Source organism: Mus caroli, chromosome 11, assembly GCF_900094665.2.
Source record: "Mus caroli chromosome 11, CAROLI_EIJ_v1.1, whole genome shotgun sequence".
Classification (NCBI taxonomy): domain Eukaryota; kingdom Metazoa; phylum Chordata; class Mammalia; order Rodentia; family Muridae; genus Mus; species Mus caroli.
In genome coordinates this window covers 102,024,795-102,041,034 of record NC_034580.1, presented here as the reverse complement: position 1 = coordinate 102,041,034, position 16,240 = coordinate 102,024,795, and the positions used below count along the sequence as shown (strand labels likewise).

At 41.5% G+C, this 16,240-nt stretch overlaps 1 protein-coding gene across 1 annotated transcript in view; it reads right to left on the bottom strand.

Moving 5' to 3' along the window:
- Map3k3 (mitogen-activated protein kinase kinase kinase 3) overlaps positions 1–16,240 on the bottom strand; it is a 68,975-nt gene that overhangs the window by 16,983 nt on the left and 35,752 nt on the right. Inside the window, exon 6 of the mRNA XM_021177855.2 lies at positions 11,572–11,692. Within this exon, the coding sequence (XP_021033514.1) occupies positions 11,572–11,692 (121 nt within the window). The remainder of the gene's footprint in view (positions 1–11,571; positions 11,693–16,240) is intronic.

Here is a 16,240-nt window from a genome sequence, read left to right as displayed (position 1 = left end):
GCTGAAGAGTCTGGCTGAGATGCTTTTAAAACCCAGAGAAAATATATTGAGCGTAAACAAATGGACCTCAACAAAACTTTCTGAGTCAGGGAGGCTAAGAAGGAGCAACAGATGGAAGAAAAATACTGGGGAAAAAGGTGCAATAGGCAACTGCTTGGAAATTGATGGGTTTTTGCTGTTGTTCTGTTTTGAGACAGGGTTTCACTATATAATTTTGGCTGGCCTGAAAGACCAGGGTGGCCTTGAACTCAGAGATAAACCTGCTCCTGTCTCTTGAGCCCTAGGATTAAAGGCATACACTACCACCATGCCTAGGGAAAAACAGCTTTTGTTTTTCGTTTGCTTTTGATAGGGCCATATACTCTAAGCCAGAATTGAACACGTCCTCTTGCTTCCATCTCCTGAGTGCTGGGATGACAGAAGTCTCACATTCAGTGCTTAAAGGACAGCTTCTAAAGAGATTAAATGATTCTCAGGTTCAAGAGACTGCGTTCTCCCTTCTTCCACACAAAGTCAGTTGCTCCACAACATGGCTCTTTTGGTTTTACTGAAGATATTTGATGAATTACCACCGAGAACACTTCCACTGATTCTTGGAGGCATCTGTTGGGGCTCAGGAGTCCCCCCACAAACCACACGACGACCAATCTCAGTCAGACAGGAATAGTTTATTAAACACACACACCAAGAAATTCTACAACCATGAGCTTCACTTAGGGCCCGTCATAAAGTTCATATGAACTGTTTTGTCTAAAATAGCTTGAGTCGGGGCTGACCAGCAGGGAGCACTTCCTGCACCCGTGTATGAGCTCACTGTGGGTTTTGCAGTGTTAGCCTTTATAAGCTGGCCCTAAGAAATGTTATAGGTAGTAGCTTTCAGCTTCTGAGGTCTGAGCTATGTCCCCTAGAGTGTATATTCAATAAACTATCCTTGTCTGACTGAGATTGGTGTTCACGTGGTTTGTGGGGCAACTCCAGAAGCCCAATAGCATCAACCCAAGGACATAGAGGGCTGACATAAAGCTATAATATTGTATTGAAAATAGGCAAAGAATTTTGTGCATTTCCTGTCTCAACCACTCCATCACAGAGTGAAAGGTATCAGTTCTGAAGTAAGTCAGTACCTGATCCATGGTATTGAAATGATCTCAGCAGCCTGCAGGAGACAATTTATCTAGGTATTTTAAAGCTCTATAGAAACTAAAGCTGCTCTGAGTATAAATTTAGGGATATTCTGCCGTGAACTCACAGAGCAATAAAATCAGCTAAGATGCCAGGCTGTGGTAGCGCACACCTTTAATCCCTGCACTCAGGAGGCAGAGGCAGGTGGATCTCTATCAATTCAAGGTCAGCCTGGTCTACAGAGTGAGTTCCAGGACAGGCAGGACTACATAAAGAAATGCTAAAATGATTCCTGCCTCCTGTGTGTCTGCTTCTTTCACTTTCACTAGTTCCATAATCCAGAATTCTACATTAAATCTCTTCTTTCTGAAAGAAATTACAATGGTTCTTTTCTAGCATTTGAACCCAAGATGCTCTAGAATAATTTTACCTAGAACAAAATTTAAAAGTCTCTTATAAGTGATTAATTAGAAAAACAAAAAAACCCTCTTTCTTGTTGGTGATATCTGATATTGGTCCAAAGCAGTCCCTCCCCTACTAGCTTACGATTCCCCCTGGCTTTGGCAGTTGAGATCAATCTAGCATACAAAGTCACTGCTGCAGACACTGGAGGGTCTGGGGTGGGGGTGGGGGGTAGAGCAAAGGTTTTCTGAGCTTTTATTTCCAGCCAGAGACTTTCACTTTTTCCAATCCACACTGTGGCCTACAAAAATCCAGCCTTGCTATCTGATGGGCGACATGCCAGGGGCTATTGTGCACAGGCCCACTGCCTGGAGCAGGAAAGGGAAGTCTCCCCAGACCAGTGACTATCAGAGGAAGCAAATGGAAACAGCAGGAGGCAGCATGACTGCTCCAGGGTATTTTCAGTTTTGTTTTTATCTTCATTTCAAAAACTGAGAGTCAATGAGAGGCACATCAACCACTGAGAGCAAGTGAGAGAAGGACAGGCCATGATGATACTGAGCTGCAAGACTTGACAGTCACAGATTTACTAGCAATGACCAGGACTGGTCCAGAAGGTGCAGAGGTCTCCTATCAAAGCACAACTGACTCCACAGTCTTTGAGGGCACGCTGGTGGGAGGGATGGCAAGGGGTGGGAGGGGGACTCCCAGGGGACAGCCTTTACTGATACTCCAGGCTGGCTGTGCTGCTCTAGCCACATCAAGAGGCCCAGGCCAGCATCACCAAAGCCTATCTGAAGAGCTTCCTCTGAAGGCATTCTAAATGGAAAGAGAAGTCCAGGGTTTAAGCATGAGCTGTTAAAATTCGTCCCAGATTATGTTACTCTGATAGTTTCTTTAACCCAGAGAAGCCGAGCAGAAATTGCTTGTATTCTGACTTAGGGCTGAAATGCAGCCTCTCACTCTCCTCAGAGAACCCTCATCAGGAAGCTGATGCAATCAGGAAGTTGCCTCCACAGGGAGTTCTAGGGCTTTGGGTCAGTGTTAATGTGCAGGTCACTGCAAGTACAAAGAGATATTCTAAACCCTTTTCTCTTTTAGGGGACAGATGAGATAGGAGAGTAATCAAATCTTTTTTCTTCTTCTTCAATAGAAAACTGGAAGCAACATTTCTTGAATTGCTAACATGGGGATAAGGCTGTGCAAAAATACTTCTCAACCTTTCTATCCCACAGACACTAGCAGCAACCTATGTTTGGTTTTAAAGCAGGTATTATCACCATACACTTTATAATCTTACCTAGTATCACAGAATTTACTGTGAGGAGAAAAGAACCTCTGGAGTGAAGGAAGGAGACCATTTTATTTTCTCAATGTGTAATAGCAGAAACCACCTCAACCATCATGGTTTCTTGTCCTGGGACTGGAAGTTTATACTATGCAGTTTTGACTTTCTGCTACCAGCTATTGCTATAATAAGATTCCAGCTTTTCCCCTTTTCCCTTCATCTGAATTCACCCTCTACTTGGAGGTAGAGATTTCTCTCCTTTTCACAGCATTACAGTCCTAGATTCTACAAAGCACCTCCTGCTGAAGTTCACATATCTGTGGTCTATTTGTCTTCCCTCTTTTTAGAAGCTTATTCCTCTCATTTGCTGAGATCTCTAAAATATTCTGACCATATATATATATATATATATATATATATGGTATAGTGTATATGTGTATGATGATAGAGGCTGTGTGTGTGTGTGTGTATGTATATATATATATATATATATATATATATATATATATATATATGTGTGTGTGTGTGTGTGTGTGTATATATATATATATATATATATATATATATATATATATATATATATATGTGTGTGTGTGTGTATATATATATATATATATATATATATATATATATATATATACATATAAAAAATCCCACCCCACCCCTTAAGCCACTAGCTTTCACCAAACACCTTAAAAAGACCAATTGCCTCCACTCATCTTCAGGGTTGCAGTCTGGCCTGCTGACCATGGGATTAAAGTGGAAAAGCAAGAAAGGTATAGCTCAGGTAGAGCACTGATAAGTATGGCTAGAGTCTTGAGTTCAACCCCCCCTGTACTGGGGGTGGGAGGGAAGACGGTCTAACAGAGGCGCAGGCTCTTAAGATACACTAGGACCTCGCACTGTAGCTTTTGACTAGAACTAATTACAATACTACATTAATGTCCTGAATGCTGGGAATATATAGGCATATACCTATACCTGTACCTATACCTATACCTGTATGCTGGGAATATATAGGCATATACTTATACATATACCTATACCTGTACCTGCCCGGGTTTTTGTTGCTGTTGTTGTTGTTGTTATTGTTTTTAGCACGAACTAATTTAACAGATTATCTGGCTTGAAAATGATGGAATTCAATGTGTATTTGTTATGATAGAAAAAAAAGGTTAACATAGTAGCTATTTCAAATATTTCAAGAACTGTCATATAAAATACTTAATCTCTGTTATCTGAGTTGCTTAAGGCAACCATATAAGGATAAATTGGTAAACCGAGAAAAGGCAGACTTTCAACCCAGTATGAGGAAATTTCTCAGTAAAGATTTCTATAACTGCACTGGGGTACTTTGCACTCCTCCAGCTGCACACGTGCTGCAATGGGAGCTGAGTCTCCTTCAGGTTGTAGTTTTCAACTACTCACAGGTGTGACCAAGAAGAATCAGGCAGGAGGCTGAATTGCTAAAACTTACTAACTTTGACTTCTCCACTGACTCCATTTCTTCCACTAGGATTTTTCTTAGTCCTTCGTGCTTTTGACTCTTGGTCTCTTCCCATGTCCCTTTACCTCTAGAAAGCTTTACACTGGACCAGCTTATAGTAAGCACCTAGATATTTGTGGATAAAAGTGTCAATTGTAACCCTTTATCCTCAACATTCCCCCACTCTTTAAACTACTTCTAGCTTTGACTTTCTTCTCTCTGAGCTGCAGTCCTGTATATTTGCTGTGCTACAAGTCAAAACCAGTGTTTCAGGTTTATGAGGCATGCACTTACCAACTGAGCTACCTCGTCAGACCCATGCGTCCGACTATCTCAAAGGCATTTAAAATTCAACATGACAGCGGCTAGAGAAACGCTCCACAGTTAAGAGCACTGGCTGCTCTTCTAGAGACCTGGGTTCAATTCTCAGCACACATATGGCTGTTCACAACTGTCTGTAGCACCAATTCAAATAGACATACATAGAGCAAAACACTGAATAACTAAATAAATTTAAAAAAAAAATGGGGGGTTGTGGCTGGAGAGATGGCTCAGCAGTTAAGAGCACTGACTGCTCTTCCTCTTCCAAAGGTCCTGAGTTCAATTCCCAGCAACCACATGGTGGCTCACAAGCATCTGTAATGGGATCTGACACCCTCTTCTGGTGTGTCTGAAGACAGCTGCAGTGTACTCATAGAAGTAAAATAAGTAAATAATTCTAAATAAATAAATAAAATTCAACATAACAAAATGTTAGGTCTGTCTTCCACCAGTACCCCAAACCAGACTCTCTTCTAGTAACTGCCTTCTTTTGGTATTAGAGCTCTTGCAGAGTTTTAAAACATTTGTGAGTTTTATGTGCAGGTGAAACTGCAGGGAAGAAACAATGACACCTTTACCTACCCCCTCAAAGAGGTACGGCATATACTCAAAAAAATAAAAAAGCTCAATAGAGGAAGTCAACTTTCATTTAGTGTTTTACATCACACAAGAGCCTTCAGCATAAAATGAAAAAGGCCTGAGTAGTGTTCCATTTTTATACTTTAATGTGACAGGCAAATGTGATTAGACAGAAAGGGTCTACCTTATACAACAGATGTGATGGAACTCAGTAAGGCCTATTGAAATTCTCTTGGCCTCTATAAATGGGGTCTTCCCTCAAAGGTATAGTGTAGCACCAGTTCTAGGATGAGTGGCTTCAGACCTACTCTCAAACAACAAAGTAGTTCAGAGGATTTCTTTCTTTCTTTCAAGATTTATTTATTATTATATGAAAGTACATTGTAGCTGCTTCAGGCACACCAGAGGGGGGGCGTCAGATCCCTTTACAGATGGTTGTGAGCCACCATCTCACAGATGGTGGTTGCTGGGATTTGAACTCGGGACCTTTGGAAGAGTTGTCAGTGTTCTTAACCCACTGAGCCATCTGTCCAGCCTCTAGAGAATTTCTTTATAGCTGGCTCTTACACAAAAGTTGAGATTAGGTTAGAGTCATATTTCTAGGCTTTATGACTAGTTTTCCAAGATAGGCTCTCAGCTTTTCATGACCCACAGAGGAAAAGAGATTTTTATTCTATGGTCTGCATCAGGAAAAGAGTGGAGTAGGACACAGGACAAAAGGAAGTCTGAAACAGACTGCTTCTGAGACCCTCCAAACATCTTTCCACGCAAAACATTTAGAAGTCAAAGAACCATGCTGTATATTGTTTCCCGAGTACCATGACTATCAACTAATAACAACATTATAAATAAAGCTCGGGTACTTTCTTTTTACATTTTATTTTATATGTATGAGCATAAATGTTTTCTGCATTTATGTCTATGTATTATAGGCATGCCTGGTGTCTGTGGATACCAGAAAGGGGGTAGGGTCAGATCCCTGAGAACTGGAGTTTATGGATGGGTGCGAGTGATCATGTGGGTCCTCTGCTAGAGCACCAAGTTCTCTCAACTACTGACCCATCTTTCCAGACCCCCATGCCTTTTCTAAAAATCATTTTTTATTATGATATGGATCTTTGCTTGAATGTACATCTGTGTTTCCATTGAGTCCAGAAAAGGACATTGGACCCCCCTACATCTGCAGTTATAAGTAATTGTGAGCTGCCATGTGGGTACTGATAACTGAACCCAGGTCCTCTGGAAGAGCAGCCAGAGCCCTTAACTGCTGAAAAACTTCTGTAGCCAAGCTCAGGTGTGTTCAGATATAAAGCTGGAAATGTAGTTCAGCTGGGAGAGTAATTGCCAAGCATGCATAAGTTCTGGGTTCTACTCCCAGCTTCAAATAAACCAGGTATGGTAGTGCATGCCTGTACTCCCACAATCCCAGAACTAGGGAGGGAAAGGCAGAAGGATCTGAAGGCTAAGTAAGATGCATCCCTGCTACAGAATGAGTTTGAGGCTAGCCTGGGATACATGAGATCCTGTGTCTGTCTCACACATACGTGGGGAAGAGAGAGACATACATGAGGAAGAGGGGGAGAGAGAGAGAGAGAGAGAGAGAGAGAGAGAGAGAGAGAGAGAGATCCTCACATACATAACCTCTGGAAAACTCTATGTATGCTTGTGATAGGATGAGTCCCAAATTTTAGAATGATTATAAAAATAGTCTCGCCCTCACAGAAGCCCTAAAAGGATCTTAAGAACTCCCCTGGTTCCCCATTCCACACTGTGAAAACTACTGAAATGCCAGTAGTCATTCTGTCAGTGTTACCTCTAGATGTCTCAAATCCATCTGTTCCTTGTCTTTACCTCTGGCACCAGACTGATCCAAGCAAGGTCTTCTTTCACCTAGACCACCCACATTGGAATGTATGGTTCCCAGGTTCAGGTCTTGCCCTTCCAGTCTGTCCTTCACACTTCAGCCAGAAAGTCTTTGACAATGCAAATCTGAATATGTCAGCCTATCTTTTCATCATTACTTAAAAACTAGTGACTTTTCACTGCTTTCATTAAGTTCACTGTTTTCAATGAGTTCGAGGCCAGCCTGGTCTACACAGTGAGTTCCAGGACAGCCAGGGCTACACAGAGAAACCCTGTCTTGAAAAACCAAAAATTAAAAAAAAAAAAAAAAAGTTTTTACTCTACAGAGAATCTGTATTCCTACCACCCTTGACTTCCCATAGGCTTCACTGTCCTGCTCACTGAATACCCATTTTCCAGATAAAACAAAATAATATAAAAATCATATTTAATATGTCTACTCAAGGAAATGATTTCCATATATGGTTCCCTACAACATGGTAAAGGGCCTCAGTGGCCCAGCAGTTAGTCCTTGCCTCCACACAGGAATCACAGGTTCATGTTAGGGGCAGAAAACCCAATTCCTGCCCTGTGTCAGTCTTCAGCAATTACAAAGAATGATGCTGCCCAGTCTTCCTCGTCTATTTCTACAAAGACCCTGGGAAAGCTTTCCTCTGCGTCTCCACTCTCTCCCAGTGTGATGGACTCAGACACCTGCCCACCTACTACCCCCTAACTCTGGTTCTGTGTGAAAGAACAGGAGAAATAGGTAACCTATGTTGCCAACTTTGCCCAAATTGGCTTCAAACTCACAATTCTCCTGTTTCAACCTTGTGAGTGGCTCACCATGCTTGAAGGTGGGCTCTCCTTGGGCAGAATGTATAAGCTCCATTCCAGTTTCCTAACAATGTAAAAAAATCTCCAAAACTCAGAGGTCTTTTTACACTTATTCAGATTTGTAATGGTATTGATTTTGTGAGAATTTATTCATCCACAGTCTAAAATTTCTTAAATCATGAGTTTGTTGTTGCTACGTATTTCTTTTCCAATATCCATCATTTGTGTGATTATTTTTCACTTTTTTCTATTTTGCTATTAGAACATTCTCCATGTCTGCTTGTCTTTTTACTTTCTCCAGTATTGTTTTTTGGTTTTCTTTCTTTTCTTTCTTTTCTTTCTTTCTTTCTTTCTTTCTTTCTTTCTTTCTTTCTTTCTTTCCTTCCTTCCTTCCTTCCTTCCTTCCTTCCTCCCTCCCTCCCTCCCTTCCTTCCTTCCTTCCTTCCTTCCTTCCTTCCTTCCTAGGGGAAGGACTTTTTTTTTTTTTAATTCTTTAAGATTTATTTTATGTATGTGACTACACTGGTGCTATCTTCAGACACACCAGAAGAGGGTATCAGATCCCATTACAGACAGTTGTGAGTCACTATGTAACAGTTGCTGGGAACTGAACTCAGGTCCTCTGGAAGAGCAGTCAGTGCTCTTTTTAAGATTTATTTATTTATTTTATATAGCTGTACAGATGGTTGTGAGCCATCATGTGGTTGCTAGGAATTGGGAATTAACTCCGGACCTCTGCTTGCTCCAGCCCCGTTCTAAGTACACTGTAGCTGTTTTCAGACACACCAGAAGAAGGGGTCAGATCTCACTAAGGATGGTTGTGAGCTACCATGTGATTGCTGGGATTTGAACTCAGGATCTTTGGAAGAGCAGTCAGTGCCCTTAACCACTGAGCCATCTCTCCAGCCTGAGGGAAAGTTCTTATATAGTACAAGCTGACTTCAAACTTACTATATAGCCAAGGGTGGCTTTGAATTCCTGATACCTAGCCTCTAAAATGCTAGCATTTTACAAGCATACACTCCAACATCAAGTTTCTTCTCCAATAAGTTTTAAGTATTGTTTTCCTTTTCTTGATAAGATGTGATGTATTTTGTTGCTGGGAGTATCGCTGTGTGTAGAGCAATTGCCTAGCATGTCCAAGGCTCTAGGTTCAAAATATATCACTGCTTAAAAAACAACCCAAACCCAAACACATACACACAACATCCATACACCACACACAAACCAAACATTTTGTATCAAAACACACATGGGATTTGAAAAGGTACTGCTTCTTTATGACTTTTTATTTTGGATTTTATGTTTTGAGACATGGTCTCAAAGGTCTAGGCTGGCTTTAAACATCTGATGTAGATGAGGAAGCCCTAAACTCTTATCTTCCCACCTAAGTCACCCATGGTGCCGTGATACCCAAATTAGGTTTTGTTTTGTTTTGCATTTTCAGACAGGGTTGGCTCCATATTGTCTGCATGTGTCACAATGCCCATCTTCCCTATGGTTCCTATTTTTACTAAATTATACTTAAAACAGTATTTTTGTTGTGGAATTACAGAAGTTTTCTCATTTTTTTTGTTAGTGTGTATGGCTTTTTGTTAACTTGTTTTGCGACACAGTCTCACTGTGTAAGCAGTGACTGGTCTAGAATTCTATGCAAACTCACAGGGATCCACCTGCCTCTGCTCCTGAGTGCTGGGGTTAAAGGTGTGCATATGAGTCACCATACCCAGATGCTTGTTTTTTGAGACAGGGTCTGATGTGGCTTAGCTAGTCTGTCACTCACAACATAAAGCAGGCTGGCTTTATTACACTCTGGGCATTCCTTTTATTTCTGCCTTCTGAGTGCTGAGTTCATAAGACACACTATCATACCCATGTTTGAGAGTTTAGCTCTCAAAGAGTCTTTAATTAACAAATTGGATTTTTGTACTTCATTAAAATTTCTAAAACAATGAATGTGGGAGCTCATGCCTGAGGGAGATCCCAGCACTGAGGGAGAAAGGCAAGAGGATTGTAAGTTCTAGGGCAAGCAGAGCCACATACTGAGTTTCAGAGAAGCTAGAGTGAGACCTTATGTTTAAAAAAAAAAAAAAAGGACTACAGTAAAGAGGCCAAGTTGGAGAGTTAAAAGACAGCTCAGTGGTTAAGAGTACTTGCTACTCTTGCTGAGGACTGGGATTAAGCTCCTATTAGCCACAACTGTCTGCAATTCTATTTCTAGAAAATTAAATGCCCTTTTCTGGCTTCTAAGGACATTTGTCGTCCACATGATGTACATACATTCAGAAACACACATATACACATTTTTAAGAAGTCAAGTTGCTATTATTTCTCAGGTTCCAGACAATCAGATTTTTAGGACATTCTGCACAGGGTCTGCTGCGATCTTGCCTCTTTCTCTTCAACTAGCTTATGAAACATACCCATCAATTACTTAAAATCTGACAATCATTTACATTCAAACATGCAGCTACAATCATTAAATATGAGTGCCTGAGTTCCAGAAATTACTCCGTGAGGCAACGCCAGTGCCTCAGCAGCTCGTTTCTCCTGGCTCCTCTCTTGGGAAGAGCACCACTCACAGACAGGCTCTGAAGTAGAACAAGGTTAACTCCTCCCAGAGCCAGCTCGGGATCTGCAGAGAGCAGCTAAGTTTGACAGAATTCTCTCTAGTGTGAAAAGGAAAACTTGGCTTCCTAGTGGCAGCAGCAGGTGTCTCAGATCATCAGGGCAGCAGGCATATATTGTTTGATAAAGCATAGTGCTTTTAGATTTTTAATAAGATTTGTTTATATGTATTTACACATAGATATGTGTGCATGTGAGTGCAGATGACCACCAAAGTCTGCAAAGAGAACTGAATTCCCTAGAGCTGCAGTGACAGGCAGTTTAGAGCCACTTGTCATGGGCGCCAGAAACTGAACTTTGGTCCCTGAAAGAATAGTACCTATTCTAAACCACTGAGCATCTCTCCAGCCTCCAGATTTCTACCTTGATAAAAATCCCACAGTTCAAGAAATGGGCTTTCTCCTCAAATCCTTTGCTGGCTAGTTCTATGTTAACTTGACACAAGCTAAGTGTCATTTGGGAGGAGGAAACCTCAACTGAGAAAATGCCTCCATGAAGACAGGGCTGAAGGCAAGTCTCTAAGAGAGACCTTAACTAAGAGAGACCTTGAGAAGTATCCAGAGGAACACTGTATTTTCTGTTATATAATGCACAAGACTGAGTTAGAATGCTTTCCTCTGGAGGTCTAGCAGCAACTACATAACTTCTTTGCTATTCAGTTGTATATACTCTGTTAATGCTCTGAGTTTCCAGGATAACTCAGCTGACTGGTCAGCGTCTTCCATGAAGTACAAGGATATCTTAGGAATAAACAAGAAGCCTGTGGTCAAAACTAAACTGCAGACCTGACCCCTAATTTGACAGGTCCCCTGTAAGTATTCAAACGAATCCCTGAGATCACTTTCTCAGGGATGCTTAAAACAAATTTAATCATGTCATCCTATTATTATATTCTAAGATCCTCAAGAGTCCAGGTCATTTCATGTCCCCTCTACCCCAAATAAAAACATAGAGTACTACTTTGCATAGTGATAGTCAATGAGCATTTGATGACTGTTTAGTAGTTGAATATTTTAAATGTGAACACATCAAATTTACAAGGACAGTAAAGAAGAAAGAGACTTACTGACAGACAGGTGCCTGCTTCTGGGCTCAGGAGCTTGGTAGATGGTATTTATATCCCCTGCAGACTGGGAAGGCTTGATCCGAACCTGCCTGGACACTCCAGAGTGGGGAGAGGAACTAGTCTATAAGAGAGGAGGCAAAAGTGTGAGCTACATTTTTAAGTAATCAGGTCTATGAAGGATCTTCATCTTTCTTTAGGACTCTCACACTCCTCAGGCACCTTTTAATACATTAGCTACCAGGTTTTTCAGGAAATCTCAATCCTCACTTGTCTTGCCAAATCACTATCCTTGATGTATTTTCACAGCTTCAGTGATATATAAGCACTAAAATCTGCTGCCCCAATTCAAGAGGTGATGACCCAGATGCAGAAGAGTAACAGACATCCATGTAGTAATCTGTCAAACAAGAAAGCGCTGTAAATACCCTCTCATAAAATTACCTATCGAGAGGATGAAGAGGCAGCTCAGCAGTTAAGAGCAGACGACCCAGGTTCAGCTCCCTGGACCTACATGGCAGCTCAAAACTATCTAACTCCAGATCCAGAGGACCCAACACCCTCTCTGACCTCCTGCATTCATCATTAATCCTGCTAGCCCAGTCAAGATACCAGGCAAGAAATTAAATTAAAACACTGAGAAAGCTTAAAACTGAAAATTGAGGATGAGCATGTGATAAAGTGATACCAGGACATAATTTAAAAAAAAAAAGGCATTACCAAGAGTAAAAATAGGAGCTACAATTTGGGCTAAAGTTTTTTGCTTGCTTCTCTGTATCTCTTCTACCTCCCAACAGGGGGGAAAGTACCACATAAACAATCTCTATATCCTGTCCTTCAGGAAAAAGGTTTCCCACTTCCAGGGGCAAGTCCAGCTGCCAAGCAGCCTCTCCAGCCTTCCCATGCCAGACTTTATCACATGGAGGGCTGTCTTGACAAACTGTCTTGCTTTAACAGGAAGTCAGAACCAAGGGGAAGTGAATGTTCTTGCTGAAGCCTCCGATGTGCAATAGCTCTCTGCTGAGAGTCAGAAAGGAAAAAACAGCCCAAACCACATACTGGGGGGAAAAGGGCAAGGAGGGGCCCCACAGCCCTGAAGTTAGGGAAAGAGCTATATGATGAGTATCCAGGTCCTCTGCTTAGATGTAAAGCCTTTTACATAGTGGGCATTGACTCAATCTTGGCAAAACATGGACTTAAAATGTATCAAAGAACATATACTCTAACCTTCAGTTTTTAAAAAAATCTATAAACTGGGGGTAGGAGGGGCTGGAGAATTCAGAAAAGCACTAGCTGCTCTCCCAGAGGGCTCAGGTTTGATTCCCAGCACCAATATGACAGACAGCTCACAACTGTATATAACTCCAATTCCAGGGGATCTAACACCTTTTTCTGGCCTCTATGACCATCAGGCACACATGTAGTACAGGTAAAATACCAATACACAGTTGGGCTCAATATCCAGCACTGAGTAAAACTAGTCATGGTGATGCATACCTGTAACTCCAGCACTCTAGGGGTAGAGCGAAGAGGATCAAGAACAAGATCATTCTTAGCTACATGGAGAGTTCAAAATAAGCTTCGGCTGGGCATGGTGGTGCACGCCTTTAATCCCAGCACTTGGGAGGCAGAGGGAGGCAGATTTCTGAGTTCAAGGCTAGCCTGGTCTACAGAGTGAGTTCCAGGACAGCCAGGGCTACACAGAGAAACCCTGTCTCAGAAAAACAAAACAAAACAAAACAAAACAAAACAAAACAAAACAAGCTTGGGCTAGAGACTTCCTCAAAACAAACAAACAATTATTTAAATACACAGTAACAAAGGCTGGATGGGGCAACTGCAGAAAATGGTGATCCACAGAAGAGAAATAAAAGGGTCAATATTTATCAGTGACAGGAATCAAAGACCAAAGATACAGCATGCTGGAGCAGTGCACTCCAGTGTGATCTCTGGTGCCAGTCTATGAACCAGCAGCACACTGGTAACCAGTAATGCACAGTAATTCTGGAAATACAGCAAATTGGCAGAGTAACTTTACATTGACTGAGCGTAACAATTGAGAACTATGGGCTTATAGTTTATAGGTGTTCATGTTTCCATGGATACGTGTTAAATCCAGGACTAGGGCTTTACACTTACTAGGCAAGCATTCTACCACTGAACTGGCTACAAATCCCAGTCTATCTGCTTTATATTTTATATTTCACTTTTCTTTTCCTTCTTTCTTCTTGAGACAGGGTCTCTCTACTCTATAGCTCTAGTTGTTCTGGAACTCACTATGTAGACCAGGCTAACTCTGAACTACCAGAGAGATGTTCTTGCGTCTCCTGTCTCCTGAGTGCTATGATTAAAGGTGTATACCATCAACCCCAGCCCTATTTCACTTTTCAAATTAAAAGATAAATACATGGTTAATGAAAAATTAGAAATCAAAAGGACAAAACTGATATTTCATGTGCATAAATGTAGATGACATGATTTAATAATGATGGGTGTATTTCCTTGGTCTCCACCTTTTAAAACAATTACTTACTTAAAAATCACTTTTTTGTGGGGGTGGGGTGGGATGGGGGCTTGAGACAGGGATTTTCTGTGTAGCCCCAGCTGTCCTGGACCTCACTCTGTAGACCAGGCTGGCCTCAAACTCAGAAATCCACCTGCCTCTGCCTCCCAAGTGCTGGGATTAAAGGCGTGCACCACCACTGCCTGGCCATACTATTTATTTATGCATTTACTTGCTTCTGTGTGTACATGTATAGAGCTCAGAGGAGAGCTTATGAGAGTCAGTTCTCGCCTTCCACCATGTAGGCTCAAGACCAAACTCAGGTCATGAAGGTTGGCAGTTAAGTGCCTTTACTTCCTGAGTCATCTCATTGTCCTCTATTTTAATTTCTTTAAATCTATCTATCTATCTATCTATCTATCTATCTATCTATCTATCTATCGGAGGCAGAGTCTCATTATGTTGCCCTGGCTGACCTTTTTTAGTCTGTGTGTGCATGTACATGTGAAGGTACATATATGCCATAGCATGTATACGAACACAACTTTTGGGAGTTGCTTTTCATTCTACCATGTGGGCCCTCAGAATAGAACTCAGGTTGTTAAGCTTAGCAGCAAGAGCCTTTACCCACTAAGAGACTTGTCACCCCATCTTTATTTCTTCTTCTATTATTATTATTATTGTTATCATTACTACTACTACTGCTGCTGCTGCTGCTTTTGAGTAAGGGTCTTCACTGCTGGTGGCCCCCAAAATCACAAAAATCTGTCTGTCTCTGCCTCCCAAGTGTCGTGGTTAAAGGCATTCCCCACCACACCCAACCTCCACTGTTATTGTTAAATGTAAGTATTAATACTAAAAATAAAAGCAGTTTAAATTTACCAATAGTAAACCACCAAAAAAATTTAAGTAATTATGGTATATCTTGTGAAGGAAATTATGTGCCATTGTAAATTATAATTATGAAGAATAAACACCAGCACAATGTTCATGACAATATTAAGTAAAAGCATAACTTAAGAGACTTGCAGAAATAGCACTAAAACATTTACATAAAGTATGTACACATAAGGTAGAAACTCAAGAGGTGTGTGTAGAAATAAACCAACTAATGCATTATGGCAAGGACTATGTACAAGTGCTTTGCCTTTTGAAATGTGTAACTTTAAATCAGTGGCTCTCAACCTTCCCAATGCTGTGACCCTTTAATACGGTTCCTCATGTTGTGGTGACCCCTCCAATCACAAAATTATTTTCATTGCTACTATTATGAATCGTAATGTAAACACCTGCGCTTTCCAGTGGTCTTAGGTGACCCTGATGAAAGAGCTGTTTGACTACTAAAGGGGTTGTGACCCACAGATTGAGAATCACTGCTTTAAATTATAGGACCTGAGACATTTATGTAGCACTTGTCCTATGTAAGACCATGAGTGTCAGAGCTCCAATGGTCAGTCATCTTTTAATGATTCTGTACCACAGCTCTATCTGTCACCTTATGCACCTTTTGGTAACTGGGATATGGATGTAAATAACTACTTGCTGTCTTTAACTTCTCCTCAGGGGATCAGAGGAGTACAGGCATCACGGTCAGTCAGAGGTGATAGTTCTCAGGCAATGCTTCTACTAAATTGCCAATGCAGACTGTTTTATAAGGAAGGGAGGTCTGTTAAAATGATCAACTTCTGCTAGCAGTTTGTGCTGGCTCGTCTATGTCAACACAAGAGCTATCTGAATGGAGGGAACCTCAACAAGGAAATGTTTCCATAAGATTCAGCTGTAAGGCATCCCCCACCCCTTTAATTTAGGTGTTTCAAGACAGGGACAGGGTTTCTCCGTGTAACAGAGCCCTTGCTGTCCCGGACTCCCTTTGTAGACCAGGGGAGTAGCCTTGAACTCTCAAGAGATCCATCTACCTCCCGAGTGCTAGGATTAAAGTCATGAGCTACTTTTGCCTGGCCCCATAAGGCATTTTTGTAATTAGTGATTAATGGGAGAGGGTGTCATTTATTGTGAGTGGTGCTATCCTTGGACTGGTGGTCCTGGGCTCTATTAAGAAAGCAGGCTGGTGGCCGGGCGTGGTGGCGCATGCCTTTAATCCCAGCACTTGGGAGGCAGAGGCAGGCGGATTTCTGAGTTCGAGGCCAGCCTGGTCTACAGAGTGAGTTC